This window comes from Labeo rohita, chromosome 19 (assembly GCF_022985175.1).
Source record: "Labeo rohita strain BAU-BD-2019 chromosome 19, IGBB_LRoh.1.0, whole genome shotgun sequence".
NCBI lineage: Eukaryota > Metazoa > Chordata > Actinopteri > Cypriniformes > Cyprinidae > Labeo > Labeo rohita.
Window position 1 is genome coordinate 24,642,289 of NC_066887.1, and position 14,569 is coordinate 24,656,857.

At 39.7% G+C, this 14,569-nt stretch overlaps 1 protein-coding gene across 1 annotated transcript; it reads left to right on the forward strand.

Moving 5' to 3' along the window:
* The first annotated feature begins 646 nt into the window (after positions 1-646).
* On the forward strand, positions 647-13,893 carry slc9a3.2 (solute carrier family 9 member A3, tandem duplicate 2). Its single transcript, XM_051136548.1, has 17 exons — positions 647-1,105; positions 5,159-5,461; positions 5,656-5,816; positions 5,986-6,064; positions 6,147-6,190; positions 8,543-8,676; positions 8,805-9,025; positions 9,119-9,321; positions 9,528-9,617; positions 10,298-10,368; positions 10,465-10,594; positions 10,782-10,945; positions 11,084-11,201; positions 11,360-11,533; positions 11,778-11,829; positions 11,945-12,022; positions 12,915-13,893. The coding sequence occupies exons 1-17, from the start codon at positions 829-831 to the stop codon at positions 13,169-13,171; spliced, it is 2,556 nt and encodes an 851-aa protein (XP_050992505.1). The 5' UTR covers positions 647-828; the 3' UTR covers positions 13,172-13,893.
* The last annotated feature ends 676 nt before the right edge of the window (positions 13,894-14,569 follow it).

Sequence of the window (14,569 nt, forward strand, 5' to 3'; positions counted from 1 at the left end):
ACACAAACTAGACTTGAAAATAAAAAAGAAAGTAAAACAAAAATCTAAACTGTGTAAAATAAAACTTAGATAACAGATAATATAGATAAAATATGTTTTTTTTCTTACCCTGTTAGCAAAGGAGTTTGCAAAATAAAAAACAAAACAGTGAATTGCCAAATAAACGTAATTCAGGATGCATTTTCTGAACACAGATATTACACAGTAAATTTATCATTTCGAGAATCTTTAGTTATTTCTACAGACAGACAGGACAAAAATATTGATTAAATATTATTTCTGCAGTGCAGATTAATTGACATTAAAATAGTAAATGATAAAGAGTGTAACAGCAACTAGATGCAGTTGTCTTAACTGCCTTAACTGGGGCTTGTGTGAACAGTAGGAGTTTTTATAAGACTGGTGCTAAGACGATGGTATGATTATCTGTCTTTGCCATATGTATGGGCCTCTATTATTATTCAACTCTTGGCCCAAGGTGTTCAAACCTGCCCCCTTCAACAAAGAAACTCGTCAAACGAATCTGTTAGATGAGTCTCACACACCTATTACTACACACCTGTGAGATTCAACAGGGAGGGGTTACAGACTACCTCCAAAGTGAATCTTTATTTTGTAGGAGGAGGGACAAATAAGAGAAGATATGGGCATCATATGCAGGTCAGAGTCAAACGCAGACTGGCAGAGCAAGGAGAAAGACACTGATGACAGCTCCTTAGAAATACGGGATTGACTACATAATTACAACATCAAAGACAGCCAATAAATGCAAGTAGACACAAGCAGAAAGTAAAATACTTAGCGTTTTTTCATCAACAAAGGTCTGCGATGGCGTTTCTGCGGGAGTTTGCACTTATTCTAGCATTAGTAGCAGTTTTCAGTACATCATGCAAGGCTGCAGCATTAGAAGTAGATAGTTTTGAAGTAGACAATGACTTTTCTTTAAAGTCATCTGCCGCTGAGGATACTAGTGCCTCAACCAATGACTCTGGACATGGCTCTTCGACAATCACTACATTACCTATTGTCACCTGGAAATGGCATCATGTGGAAACTCCATACCTGGTGGCGCTCTGGATATTGACTTGCTGGCTCTGTAAATTAGGTAAGCTGGCTGAGCTCCATTGCAAAATTGATCTTGTTTATCTACACTGGTAAAATACAGAAAAGGAATATAAGAATCAAATGTAATCATTTTTGACTGCACTTAAAATTTGACTCCGAAGCTGACTAAGCAAAATCCAACTTGAGGAATGCTGTGCTGTAAAAAATTATTTGAATTAAAAAAAAAAAAAAAAGTAAATAAAAAAATTTCTTAAAAAATAATCAGAATGGTAAAAGTCTGTAATAATGCTGTTAACTGGTTAACCGTAAATTCTATTAAAACTGTAATTAATGTAATGGGACATTTCACGTAATTTCACACTAAAATACTGTTGACTTACAGTTTTCAACATTTCATGTAAATTTACACTAAAATACTGTTGACTTACAATGAAAAAGAATGTCATGCAATGAAAAAAAAACCGCAAACTGACTTTCCCAGAATTCTCAGATTAGATGGCTGATCATTGAAATAAATGTTTTTTTCATATTATTTATTGTTATTTTAGTGTTTTTTTTTTTTTGCATGATAACGTGTGTACCTGTATATTTTAGCATTTACATCAGCTTGTGGAAAACTACTTTCTTTTTATAATACCATTATTATTAATAATATTATTAATTATTATTATTTATCACTGTATAAAAAGAGTACAAAATTATGTATGTATATATATAAACAGTAATAGGTATATTCAGTAGGTTTATTAACACTGTATATTTGTTTGAAAGGTTTGCAGAAAATTTAGGGAAATTTACTCCCATCGAACTGGCACTGAATACAACTGAATGTGCACATCTGACAGCTTATTGTCCAAAGGGAATTAAACAGGTTATCCGATATCCTCTATATCGGATGGCAGACAAACTCTCAAGTTCTTTTCTGTATAAAATACACCCCAAACAAAAAAACAAAATCACAGTCATTTTTCGCCAGCCGAAAGTATTTCAAATCAAAATACTAAATTCAGTTCTGACAAATAAAACACTAGCATTTTTCTTTAAATTTAAGAAAATATTTAATGCAAAAACTAACTCTCTTTTTTGCTATCTTTATTAATTCTTTCATTTAAGAGAAAGAAAGAAAGCAAGAAAGAAAAAAACTGATTGGAAATCAGTTTATTATTTAAAATTTTGTGAGACAACAAAGGAGTGCAGACTTGTCTTTCAGCATGAATTCACAATGAAACCTTTCACATCTCAGAGACACAATGGAGCATGTATTCTCACACTCATGGAGAAGACAGAGGCATTTCTCACCTTCAGTTTACAATGTTTGCTGTCCTCCATTCTCATCTATGTTATCAGTCCATTTATTTTTCAATAAAATTCTGCCACAAAGAACAGTGCAGAATAAACAAAGCTGACCAGTTTTTTATCAAAAGTAAACATACAGTACAGTATTTGGATATTCAGAACCTGGACTTTTACAAACCAAACAGTTACTCAGTTGTCTGCCGAGTCAGATTCATAATACAGTATTTATGCCTGCCACCTAACGGCTACAAGGAGGTACTACAGACTTATACAAATGTAATTCCCTGACACTCATATTTGCATTAATGCCTTTTTTTTTTTTTTTACTACAGTGATATTGAACGACCAGAACTGTTCAACTGCTACTAAATTTCACATATTACAAAGAGATATTAAGTAACATATTAAACAAAGCAAATACAGTTAATAATTTATTGTGAGTGTCATGCAATTAATTAAAACAGCCCTTATTCTAGATGACAGCATAAGGTTAAAATCTGAAGGTAAGCACTAACTGTATTTCTTTATTTTTAATGTCAATGTGACCTGCAGTGTTACATTAAGATTCTGAGTGTGCAAAGATCTCATGTTCATAAACTCACAGCCTCTGTTAATTGCCTGTTGGCAAGAAGCAAATGAGGTATATAATTTAGATTTAGTTCCAGGACATGATCCGTAACACGTCACAAAGCTTGAGAGATCTACTCTCTGAGAAATTACAGTGCTGAAACAATACCTTACTGCAGGTTAATAATGTACTACATTAAATAATTAATGGCCCACCTGAATCTTTGACTTTCCTCAAAGGCACAGTGTCAGATCAGCTTTAGTGCATGATAGTAAAAATCAGTTTGAGATGTACATGAACACAATGTTTTTTCATTGATTACTGAAATAGACTACAGTATAACTGAAGTAAAGCACCAACACAACCAATACACTAAAATGATTAAAAAAGCACTAAAACACACACACATAGATAGTAAGATAGATAGATAGACAGCAAAAACATTGAGAAAGAACCACATCAATCATTACTTAAGATTTCTATAAAAAAACGCAAGTTACTATTTTTGTACTCTCTAATGTTAAATAACTTTCCTCACTTGTAAAAACATTACGTCAAGGTCACCCACAGCATAATGGATATGAATGCCACCCTGAAGCTGTAACCTTCCCCGGCTATTTTTGACACTGGGTGTAGTTACAGAAACATACAAGAGAAGGGTCAACAGTGCAGAACAGTTTACCAGTTTAGGCCAGCTCTGTTTGTTAAGAATTACATATTTTATTGCCCAATTGCATAGTCGGTGAGATCTAAACTATTTAACTACCTCAAAAGTAAACACATATAACACATAAAAATCTAATGGTATTGTCTATAATTGTTGGTTGGCTGAACACTTGCAGCTTTTAAATATGACACGTTTGAGTAGGCCTTGATAAAATATGATGGATCAAAGTAAAACCATCCTGTTGCATAAAATAATTTATAGACATCGATGGAAAAGCATCAAGGAAGCATGATGGACGATGTTTGGCAGCAGCATTTTAAATGGTTTATGTAATAAGAAAAGACTTTCTCTATGTTTCTCTTACACAGAAATGAGATTAAAGGCAAATTAAGTGTTTTGCAAATTAAGTGATATGCTGTCCACTCCGTCAAAATGGACAAAAAGATACAAACAATCCAATGAGACTGACAAAACTGGTCAAAAAGATATTAACTAGCCTACCTTAAACATTGAGCAGGATGAGCTGTCCATCCGCCTCTCACTTCCTGTCCTGCGGAAGAAGATGAAACACCAATCTGAGTGGGAAAGCTTAATTTTTAGCTTAAGTAACTGATGTTGAATGAATCACATGAAACACAAAGTTCCTGTGGACTGAATAGTTTCAATTGTTTATTGTCTGTTTCACAAAGTGAGATAATATGTTTAGAGGGTATTTTTCCAGCTACAGACCATTTTGGCACTATTAACTTTTAAACTTTCTCTCACCAGTTAATCTTCTAACAATGACTTGCGTCACATTTTGTATCACATTGTCCTTTCTGATACATTGGAAATGATGGTTTGACACTCTGGGGTGAAAATGATATTTTTAATATGTTTGCATTAAAATGTCAGATTTTTTTGTCAAAAAAAAAAAAAAAACCTAGTATCTGTTTACACAAAGTGCAAATAGCCCGCTTTGTTGGCAGAGGCTATTTACGCTAACTCCGCCCACCATCTTGTAATTGCACTAGTCTACAAAACACGGCTGTCACATAACAGCTCAAGTGGCATATATGGTAAAAAGCGTGCCATTTTTTGGCACGATCTACCGATTTTTTCCTCCCTTTTCAAATCTCATATTAAACCGTAAAAGCATTTATTTTCCATAAAAATGACAAGTTGTATAAATAGAAAATTATGCTAAATTAATATAGTGAAAATAGAATCTATAGCTATTTGCACTTAATGTAAATAACATATCACAAAGAAAATACTATTTTCACTTAGGGCAAATAGCTGCTGCCTAATTTTAACGTGATACATTATTACTATTATTATCATTATTATGAAAAATCAAAGTTGAGCAAGTGCTCAAACATTTAATATATACAACATTTAATATCATTCAAAAGGGATCAGTAAGTCTGTTTTGTTTTTTTACTTTTATTCAGCAAGGACATGTTAAATTGATCAAAAGTGACAACTGTTATAATGTTAAAAAAATATTCAAATGCCAGAAAACTTTCTATTCACCAAAACTCTTTTCATCATCTGTTTTTGTCTCTTTTCCCTCTTTCCAGTGGTTGAACTGAACCACAGTGTCACCGCTGTGTTCCCAGAGAGTGGTCTGCTCATCATCCTGGGCTTTATTTTGGGAGGAATCGTCTGGGGAGCGGACAAGGCGCAGACTTTCAGACTGATCCCCACCAACTTCTTCTACTACTTGCTTCCCCAGATCGTCTTGGATGCAAGTTACTGCATGCCAAACAAACTATTCTTCAGCAACCTGGGTGCCATTCTCGTCCATGCCGTTATTGGAACGTGCTGGAATGCGGGCACAGTGGGCATTGCGCTATGGGCCTGCTATGAAGGGGGTGCAATGGGTAAATCTGAGTTTTGAATAAATTACATTTTAAAACACATTAGTATAGTAAAATGTTACTTTAAATAGTAATAACATTTCACAATATTAGTGTTTATACTGTATTTGTGACCACATAAAATGAAACAAACAGTCTTGGCACGCTTAGTTAAGTTTCAGTCAGTTAATAAAACTAACAATTTCACTAAATCTCAGGGACCTTGAACATCGGCCCTCTGCAGTTCCTGTTGTTTGGTGCTCTGATGTCTGCCGTGGACCCTGTGGCAGTGATTGCCGTGTTTGAGGAAGTGCATGTGAATGAAGTGCTTTACATCCTGGTATTTGGAGAGTCTCTGCTCAATGATGGCGTCACAGTGGTGAGTCTCAGTTTTCCTCAGCAACTCTAAATGTCACAGCTAATTTTTGAGAAATCATGGCATTTTTATATAAACATTTACTCAAACAGACTGTCAGCATCTATCTGATGGCTATTACAATTATCTAATATTATGTATCTCTCTCTCTGTCTTGTTCTGTCTGTCACAGGTGCTTTATAATGTGTTTGATGCATTTGTGTCTCTGGGAGGCCCGAAGATTAACGCAGCAGAGATTATCAAAGGAATAGGTATGGACACAGACCTTCAGTTATAGTTTTTAGATTTAGTTATTGATAATAACCCATTTGACACCTTTTTTTGCTCTCCTAGTTTCATTCTTTGTTGTGGCATTTGGAGGCTCGTTTCTTGGTGTTGTGTTTGTCACGTTGGATGTACTAGAGAAAAGGGGTCAGGGTCCAAAATGCAGGGAAAGAATAATTTAATAAAACAAAACACAAATAAACATAAACCAAAAGGCCAACACGGCACAACAAAACTGGAAACACAGAACAAAACCAAACCGAACCGAAACACACACGAAGACCATAGACAATGCAGACCTGAACAGGAGTGAGAAGTGAGAGTTCTTATACAATAGTCCAGAGTGTGAACAGCTGTGAGTGTAATCAGTGCAAATGACAAGACAGACGTGAACAATCAGGGGAGTGCAGTGCAAGGGGAACAGCGACCTCGAGAGGCTGAGGGAAGACCCACAGCCCCGATCATGACAGTACCCCCTCCCTACGGAACGGCTTCCAGACGTTCCCAAAGTCTGGAGGGAGGAGGTACGGAGGAAGGCAACTCAGGGGGAGGGACGGCGGGCCAGGCCCGTGCAGCGCAGCCACCGCCGTGTCAGGAACAGAGAGAGCGGCCACCGCCGCGCCCGGAACAGAAGGCACGGTGAGGGCCGCGTCCGGAACAGAGAGCGCGGTCACCGCCGCGTCAGGAACAGAGAAAGCGGTCACCGCCGTGTCAGGAACAGAGAGCGCGGTCGCCGCCGCGTCCGGAACAGAAGGCACGGTGAGGGCCGCGTCCGGAACAGAGCGCGGTCACCGCCGCGTCAGGAACAGAGAGCGCGGTCGCCGCCGCGTCCGGAACAGAAGGCACGGTGAGGGCCGCGTCCGGAACAGAGAGCGCGGTCACCGCCGCGTCAGGAACAGAGAAAGCGGTCACCGCCGTGTCCGGAACAGAGAGCGCGGTCGCCGCCGCGTCCGGACAGGAGATAGCGGTCGCCGCCGCGTCCGGAACAGAGAGCGGCGGTCACCGCCGCGTCCGGAACAGAGAGCGCGGTCGCCGCCGCGTCCGGAACAGAAGGCACGGTGAGGGCCGCGTCCGGGAACAGAGAGCGCGGTCACCGCCGCGTCAGGAACAGAGAGAGCGGTCGCCGCCGCGTCCGGACAGGAGATAGCGGTCGCCGCCGCGTCAGGAACAGAGAGCGCGGTCGCCGCCGTGTCCGGACAGGAGATAGCGGTCGCCGCCGCGTCCGGAACAGAGATAGCGGTCACCGCCGCGTCTGGAACAGAGATAGCGGTCGCCGCCGCGTCAGGAACAGAGAGAGCGGTCGCCGCCGCGTCAGGAACAGAGCGCGGTCGCCGCCGCGTCAGGAACAGAGAGAGCGGTCGCCGCCGCGTCCGGACAGGGAGATAGCGGTCGCCGCCGCGTCAGGAACAGAGAGCGCGGTCGCCGCCGCGTCCGGACAGGAGATAGCGGTCGCCGCCGCGTCCGGAACGGAGAGAGCGGTCGCCGCCGCGTCCGGAACGGAGAGAGCGGTCACCGCCGCGTCCGGAACGGAGATAGCGGTCGCCGCCGCGTCAGGAACGGGAGAGCGGTCGCCGCCGCGTCAGGAACAGAGAGAGCGGTCGCCGCCGCGTCAGGGACAGAGAGAGCGGTCGCCGCCGCGTCAGGGACAGAGAGAGCGGTCGCCGCCGCGTCAGGAACAGAGAGCGCGGTCGCCGCCGCGTCAGGAACAGAGAGAGCGGTCGCCGCCGCGTCAGGAACAGAGAGAGCGGTCGCCGCCGCGTCAGGAACAGAGAGCGCGGTCACCGCTGCGTCAGGAACGGAGATAGCGGTCGCCGCCGCGTCAGGAACGGAGATAGCGGATGCCGCCGCCTGCCCGCGGAAGAGCGTCTCCGCCCCCGCCAGAAAGCAGGGCCGCATCTGCGCAGCCTCGGCCCTACAGGTGTCCATCCCCGCCAGACAGGCGTAGATAAACTCAAAACGAGCGGCCGACGCCGCCTCAAAAGACATCCCCGCCGTATCTGGAACAGAGCGGGTGGTCGCCGCCCCCAAGCGGGCGCTCGCCGCCGCTAAACGGGGGGACGCCGCCTCCCCGAAAAAATTCCTCCCCGCTGGACCCATCTTTGAGGTCTGCATTCTGTCACGTTGGATGTACTAGAGAAAAGGGGTCAGGGTCCAAAATGCAGGGAAAGAATAATTTAATAAAACAAAACACAAATAAACATAAACCAAAAGGCCAACACGGCACAACAAAACTGGAAACACAGAACAAAACCAAACCGAACCGAAACACACACGAAGACCATAGACAATGCAGACCTGAACAGGAGTGAGAAGTGAGAGTTCTTATACAATAGTCCAGAGTGTGAACAGCTGTGAGTGTAATCAGTGCAAATGACAAGACAGACGTGAACAATCAGGGGAGTGCAGTGCAAGGGGAACAGCGACCTCGAGAGGCTGAGGGAAGACCCACAGCCCCGATCATGACAGTGTTTGCCGTTCTGATATCCATGCTGACCAGGATCACCAAGAACGTCCAGGTCATCGAAGCCGGCTTTATCATTGTGCTTGGCTACTTGTCTTACCTGACGGCTGAGATGCTCTCACTCTCTGCTATACTTTCGTAAGTTCTTCTTAAGGAAGTCAATGCTTTCCTGATAAATGCAGAAAAATAAAAACAAAATTAGTAAATGAATATAAACCATTCATGATTTAGTTAACAATAAACACTGGCTGTTTTGCGCATGACAGGATCACGTTCTGCGGTGTCTGCTGTCAGAAGTACATCAACGCAAACATGGATGAAAAATCTGTTACAACGTTACGTTACACCCTAAAGGTGATGGCCAACGGCTCGGAGACCATGATCTTCGTCTTCCTGGGAGTTTCAGCCATTGATAAAAACATCTGGGTTTGGAACACTGGCTTTATCCTCCTCACACTTCTCTTTGTTGTTGTATTCAGGTTCATAGGTGAGTTAAAGTCATGAATTCCTTGTAAACGCGTCCTACATTATGAGTATGTTCATAAAAACTTATGTCAGTTGTGGATCTCTTGATATGCAGGTGTTTTTTTCCTCAACTGGGTCTTGAATCAGTCTCGTCTGATTCCTATTGACTATGTGGACCAGTTTGTAATGGGCTACGGTGGCCTGCGAGGAGCAGTGGCATATGGACTCGCAGCCATTTTAGATGAGAAAAAGATCCCGGAGAAGAATCTGATGCTTGGTACCACGCTCATTGTGGTGTATTTCACTGTCATTCTTCAGGTGTGACCCTTCAGCCGCTCATTGTGACCATAACAAGTGCATACAAAAAATGGTTTTGTTGTAAAAGCATGGTAGTTGCTTGAATTCATAAGACCTGTGATAATAAAATGATAAAAGTGGGTATTTTGTGATGTCCCCAGTTATCCTAATCTGACAACGGACATGGTTTAGCTAACTTAAAGTCACTGTTTTTATTCTTTTTGTAGGGGATCACCATGAAACCACTGGTTCAATGGCTGAAGGTTAAAAAAGCGACTCAGTCGGATCTGACACTCAATGGAAAAATGAACAACAGGGTAAGTTAACCAACACACATGACACGAGTTTATCCCTTTACTTACTTTTTTGGAACATTTTAGTTCCCTATTTGCATAATAACTTTGCTTTTAAATTTGTAAATATGTGCATACGTATTAAGGCAGTGCGGTTACTATTTTCAGAATCGAATCCCGAGTGAGCCGTTGAACCGCTCCGAACAATTAAAATTCAAACTCATAACATTTCATCGATGTCCATGATTCTGACCGGTTCAACTGTTTCTTTTAAAGGAACTGAGTCAAATAAGTAATTCATCCCTGACTCGGACATTGCTTGTTCTGAATCTGACTCTAAAAAGCTAACAGAGTCAAATGTAAACATACCTGTAAATAAGCTGAAATGTTAAAAAAAAAAAAAAAAAATTACTAAAAAAACGCATCTGAAAATCTACATAATTTAAAAACACATAATAATGAGAAATTATATAAATAATAATCTCACTGGCTATTGCTAGCGTCACTACTATACAGCCAACACACTATACTAATACTAATTACTAATACTATACGTAGTACTATACAGTCTTATTATGGACAGAGTTTCCACACTACACATTTAATCCATGCACAGTTTCAATGGACAACATTAAGTAATGGTAACTTTCAAAATTAAAAAAAAATGAAGTAGCCTACAATAATCATTGTGCATGTTTCCATAGGCTTTTGAACACATACTGACAGCAATGGAGGACATCTGTGGCCGAATGGGAGATAACTGGTGGACCAGACAGTGAGCATTTCACTTTAGTAAAAACTACATGTATAAAATTCGTGTTTAAGAGCTTTTACTTATTTTTCTCTCTCTCTCTGTCTCTCTCTTTCTTAGTTGGAACTACTTTGAAGACAAGTATGTGTGCTGGCTATTAATGAAGAGCGATGCCAGAAAGAACAAAGACCCAATCTTTGGTGCCTTTCACAAACTCAATCTGGAGGATGCCAAAACATATGTTACTGAGGTGAGAGCAAAACTACTGATTTAACATAGTATGACCAGTTTCTGTTTCTAGTTTTACTGTAGTGTGTTAACTGCTGAAACATGTTGTTTCCAATTTTTAGTACTTTTTTACAAAACCTATGAAGTACTGTATGAGTAAATGCTATGAAGAATTAATGTGCAAAATGATTTTTTTTTTCCACATTTAGGGCGAACGCAAAGGTTCTCTGGCTTTCATTCGTAATTATGACAATGCCTCTGTAGACTTCAAGAAGAAGCTTGCTTTAGAGTACGCAGACATCATGCCTGATATCATGGCTGACATGTCAGAATACGATTTTGGCATTGACAATGTTCCAGTGACCTCTGTCATGTAAGTAGTTTGTCAAGTGTGTTCAGCTTTTGAAACTGCGAAACTGCAAGTGTAAATATTTTATGAGGTTTTATGAGAAATATCTAGCTAAACGTTTTGTGCTAAAGGCATGTTTTTTTTGGTCCTCTTTCAATCTAGGAAGAACCCGATTCCCTCTGTATCCCTGGATATACATGAGCAAGACAGGAAGGGCATGCCTGATCACCTCACCGCCCATCATTTACTAGATCAGCACCTGTACAAGAGCAGAAGTAATGTAAGAACTGTCCTGACCTCTCGAACCATTTTTTACATGGAATATTGTGTCCTTATCAATATTTGGATGTCTTATCACAACACATCTGCCCAGTGAAAAAGCTAAGCTGAATCGCATTCCATCCAAATCAATCCATTTCTCTTTTTTTTTTTGTCCAGAACCGTCCCACTTACAGCCGCAGTCACTATAACACCACAGAGAATCCAGACGAAATGCAGGAGATCTTCCAGAGAACCATGAGAAACCGCCTTGAGTCCTTTAAATCGGCTAAGATGGGTGTCAACCCTGCCAAAAAACTCTCCAAACATCCCAAGAAGGATTCACCACATAAGGTATTAGACGTCTACCTTTAGTTAAATATCTTGTAAAAATAGAAATAGAAAGAGTTCACTGTACATCTGCAGTCACACACTAACTACTGTAACTAACTAAATAAATGCATTAATTAAAATTAGGACTGCATTGGGGCAGAAAAAAAAAACTTAAAATCTGATCAACTGAAAAAAAACAAAAAAAACAAATGTCAAATTGTTTCTAATTTTATCCCATACTTGTATTTCTAATGTGTATTTGTAGCCTAATGGAAAGCCAGGGGACCCACACAGAACCCATCCATATGGAGATGAAGGTAGATTTTTATATTTGCCACATATACATACATAAATATATACACACACACATAGACTGGAAGAATAATTATTTTAGCATTAATATATGAATGTTATTTTGCTTTGCCCAATCAGATTTTGAGTTTTCTGCAGACAGCGCCTCTAGCAGTGAGATTGCTGGTCATTTCCCCAGAAGCACAAACACACCTGGATGTAAGAATAATTTTTGTTGCTACATAGTGAATTCATGTGACATATTAACATCATATTGTACATTGGACCTTTTTCTCATTTCCGGGGTTATTTAAAGTGGAAGTCATCTCGATAGTGGTGAACAGAAACAAATGTAATTTGGCATTCCTATTTGTTCCAATAGCAATATAAAAATAATAGCGTATCTATGACCTTTCAAAAGAGTATAGAGAGATTATGTTCATTGGAAGAGTATTAGAAACAGTTGCGCGGAAGCGTTAACCAGTTTCATGTAATGTAATGGCAAGATAATATAAGACGTTATAAATATGCATTAAATTAAAAAAAGAGAACATTTTAAAAAATGTTGCTAGATTTACAATGTAAACATCAGTGGAAACGTCATCACAGTCTGTGAAAAATGTCCATAAAATTAGCATTCAAGGGATAGTTTACCCAAAAATTCTGTCATTAATTACACACCCTCATGTCGTTGCAAACCTGTAAGACCGTTGTTCATCTTCGGAACACAAATAAAGATATTTGTTCGAAAATTCTAGAACTTTCTGGCCCTGCATAGACATCAGTTCATGTGACATCAGTGGTTCAATCATAACATTATGAAGCGATGAAAATGCTTTTTTGTGCGCAAAGAGGCCTGGAAACGTTTCAGTTGCATCGCTGTCTATGCAGGGTCAGAAATCTTTCGAATTTCATCAAAAATATCTTAATTTGTGCTTCGAAGACGAACAAAGATCTTACAGGTTTGGAACGACATGAGAGTGAGTAATTAATGACAGAATTTTCATTTTTGAGTGAACTAACATTAAGTATGCAAGTGAGTAGAAAAAAAATATTATTTTATGTTTCCATGGTGCCTCATTTCAACATCAAATTTACTCTAATTACACAGCTGGTGTAGATAACCCAGCATTCGTACCCGAGATGGACACCTCTCCACCCATGCGAAACCCACCCTGGCAAACAGAGACAGGGAACAACACGGCTGTGGCACCTTCTCAGAGAGCTCAGGATCGACTGCCCTGGACGCCCACCAACCAGAGTCATCTAGCACCCCTGAGAATGAGCACCCACTCCACAGACACTGTCGTGATGGCTGATGAGGAGGCGCCTGAGGAAAAGCCCGGAACACGTCATACGAGATTGTAATCTGATGTATTTCCATCCGCCGACATTAACCTGCCAAACTTGCGATTAGGTTAATCCTTTAAAACTGAGACTGTGTTTCATCTTAGGCAGTTATTATGTCATGAGCCCAGAGATTAAAGAACCATAGTGTTGAATTGTAGAATTCATCACGTCTTTAAAAACTAATATGCACACGCAGAAGTAACTTGAAGTCATTTTCTTCTCTGAAATGTTTTACCTACTTATGTCTAAAAAAAACAAAGGGAATAGAAAAAAATACAGATTTAGAAGAGACATTTTCATTGAAGTACTTACGTTTGTGGTTATAGCGTGCTCTTGAGGGTTTCTTTATACAAATCCACATTGTTGTGGAAGCTGTTATGGCACTTTATCATGTTGACAGCATGCTAGAAAATAGAACATGTGGAGCTCAAAAGACAAAATCAGTCTTTACAAACTGAGTGCCAGATCAGAACTAAGCATTGTCTATTGGTTCTATATTCAGTTACATCGTCATATTTTTCGACATTGGGCAAGATGTCTATGTGTATTTTTAAACTCAGCATGTTGTATATGATTATTTATTATTGTATGGTCATTCTGTGGGTGCTTCTTTGTATTATCACAATATCTGTATCTGCATTTCTGTAATCTTTCAATGATTTATTTTTGAGTTTTACTCAAAGCTATTAATGTTTTATTAGTTGAATGAAAACCATTAAAATGTAAGTCTTTAAAAATAATAGTTTAACGGTAACTTATTCAGGTATAAATGTTCTGCTTTATGAGAACTGGTGAAAGTGTGTCTGATAACACTTATTTGAACCATAACTCAAAATTTGAGTAATACAATTACATAATTAGAAATAAGCAAATAAAAATTTGTGAAGAGCACAAGAAAAAAATCATTATCAGTCCTTTGAATTTTAAGCTGATTTGAATTATATACATATTATATTCATCTTATATTCTGATATGACTGATATGAAATATATGAAAATATTCATTGCATTAAAAATTTCAAAAAAAAAAAAAATGTAAATGTAGCCTCCAAGCGAAGCATTATTGAAACAATAAAGTGCTATTCATTATTATGCGGACATTGCGGTTAGCATGTTCTGTAAATCATTACACAGACAAAATTGTAAAAATCACAGAGCAGGATTTGAACAAACACAAAACAGCCTTAAACCCCCTAAAACAGAACAATTTCCCATTAACCCCCAGACTTATTAACACACAACACAGCATGACATAAAGCATGCATAACCTACGCAACAAAACTACTCAGTTTAGAGCAATTATAAAAGTGGTTTACTTTGTAGATGGAAAAATTTGTGAAAAAGTAATAATACTACTTTGGGGGGGGTTGAAATGCTAAACAGTTTACTCTCAAGTGGAAGTTGTGTAGTTTTGCCT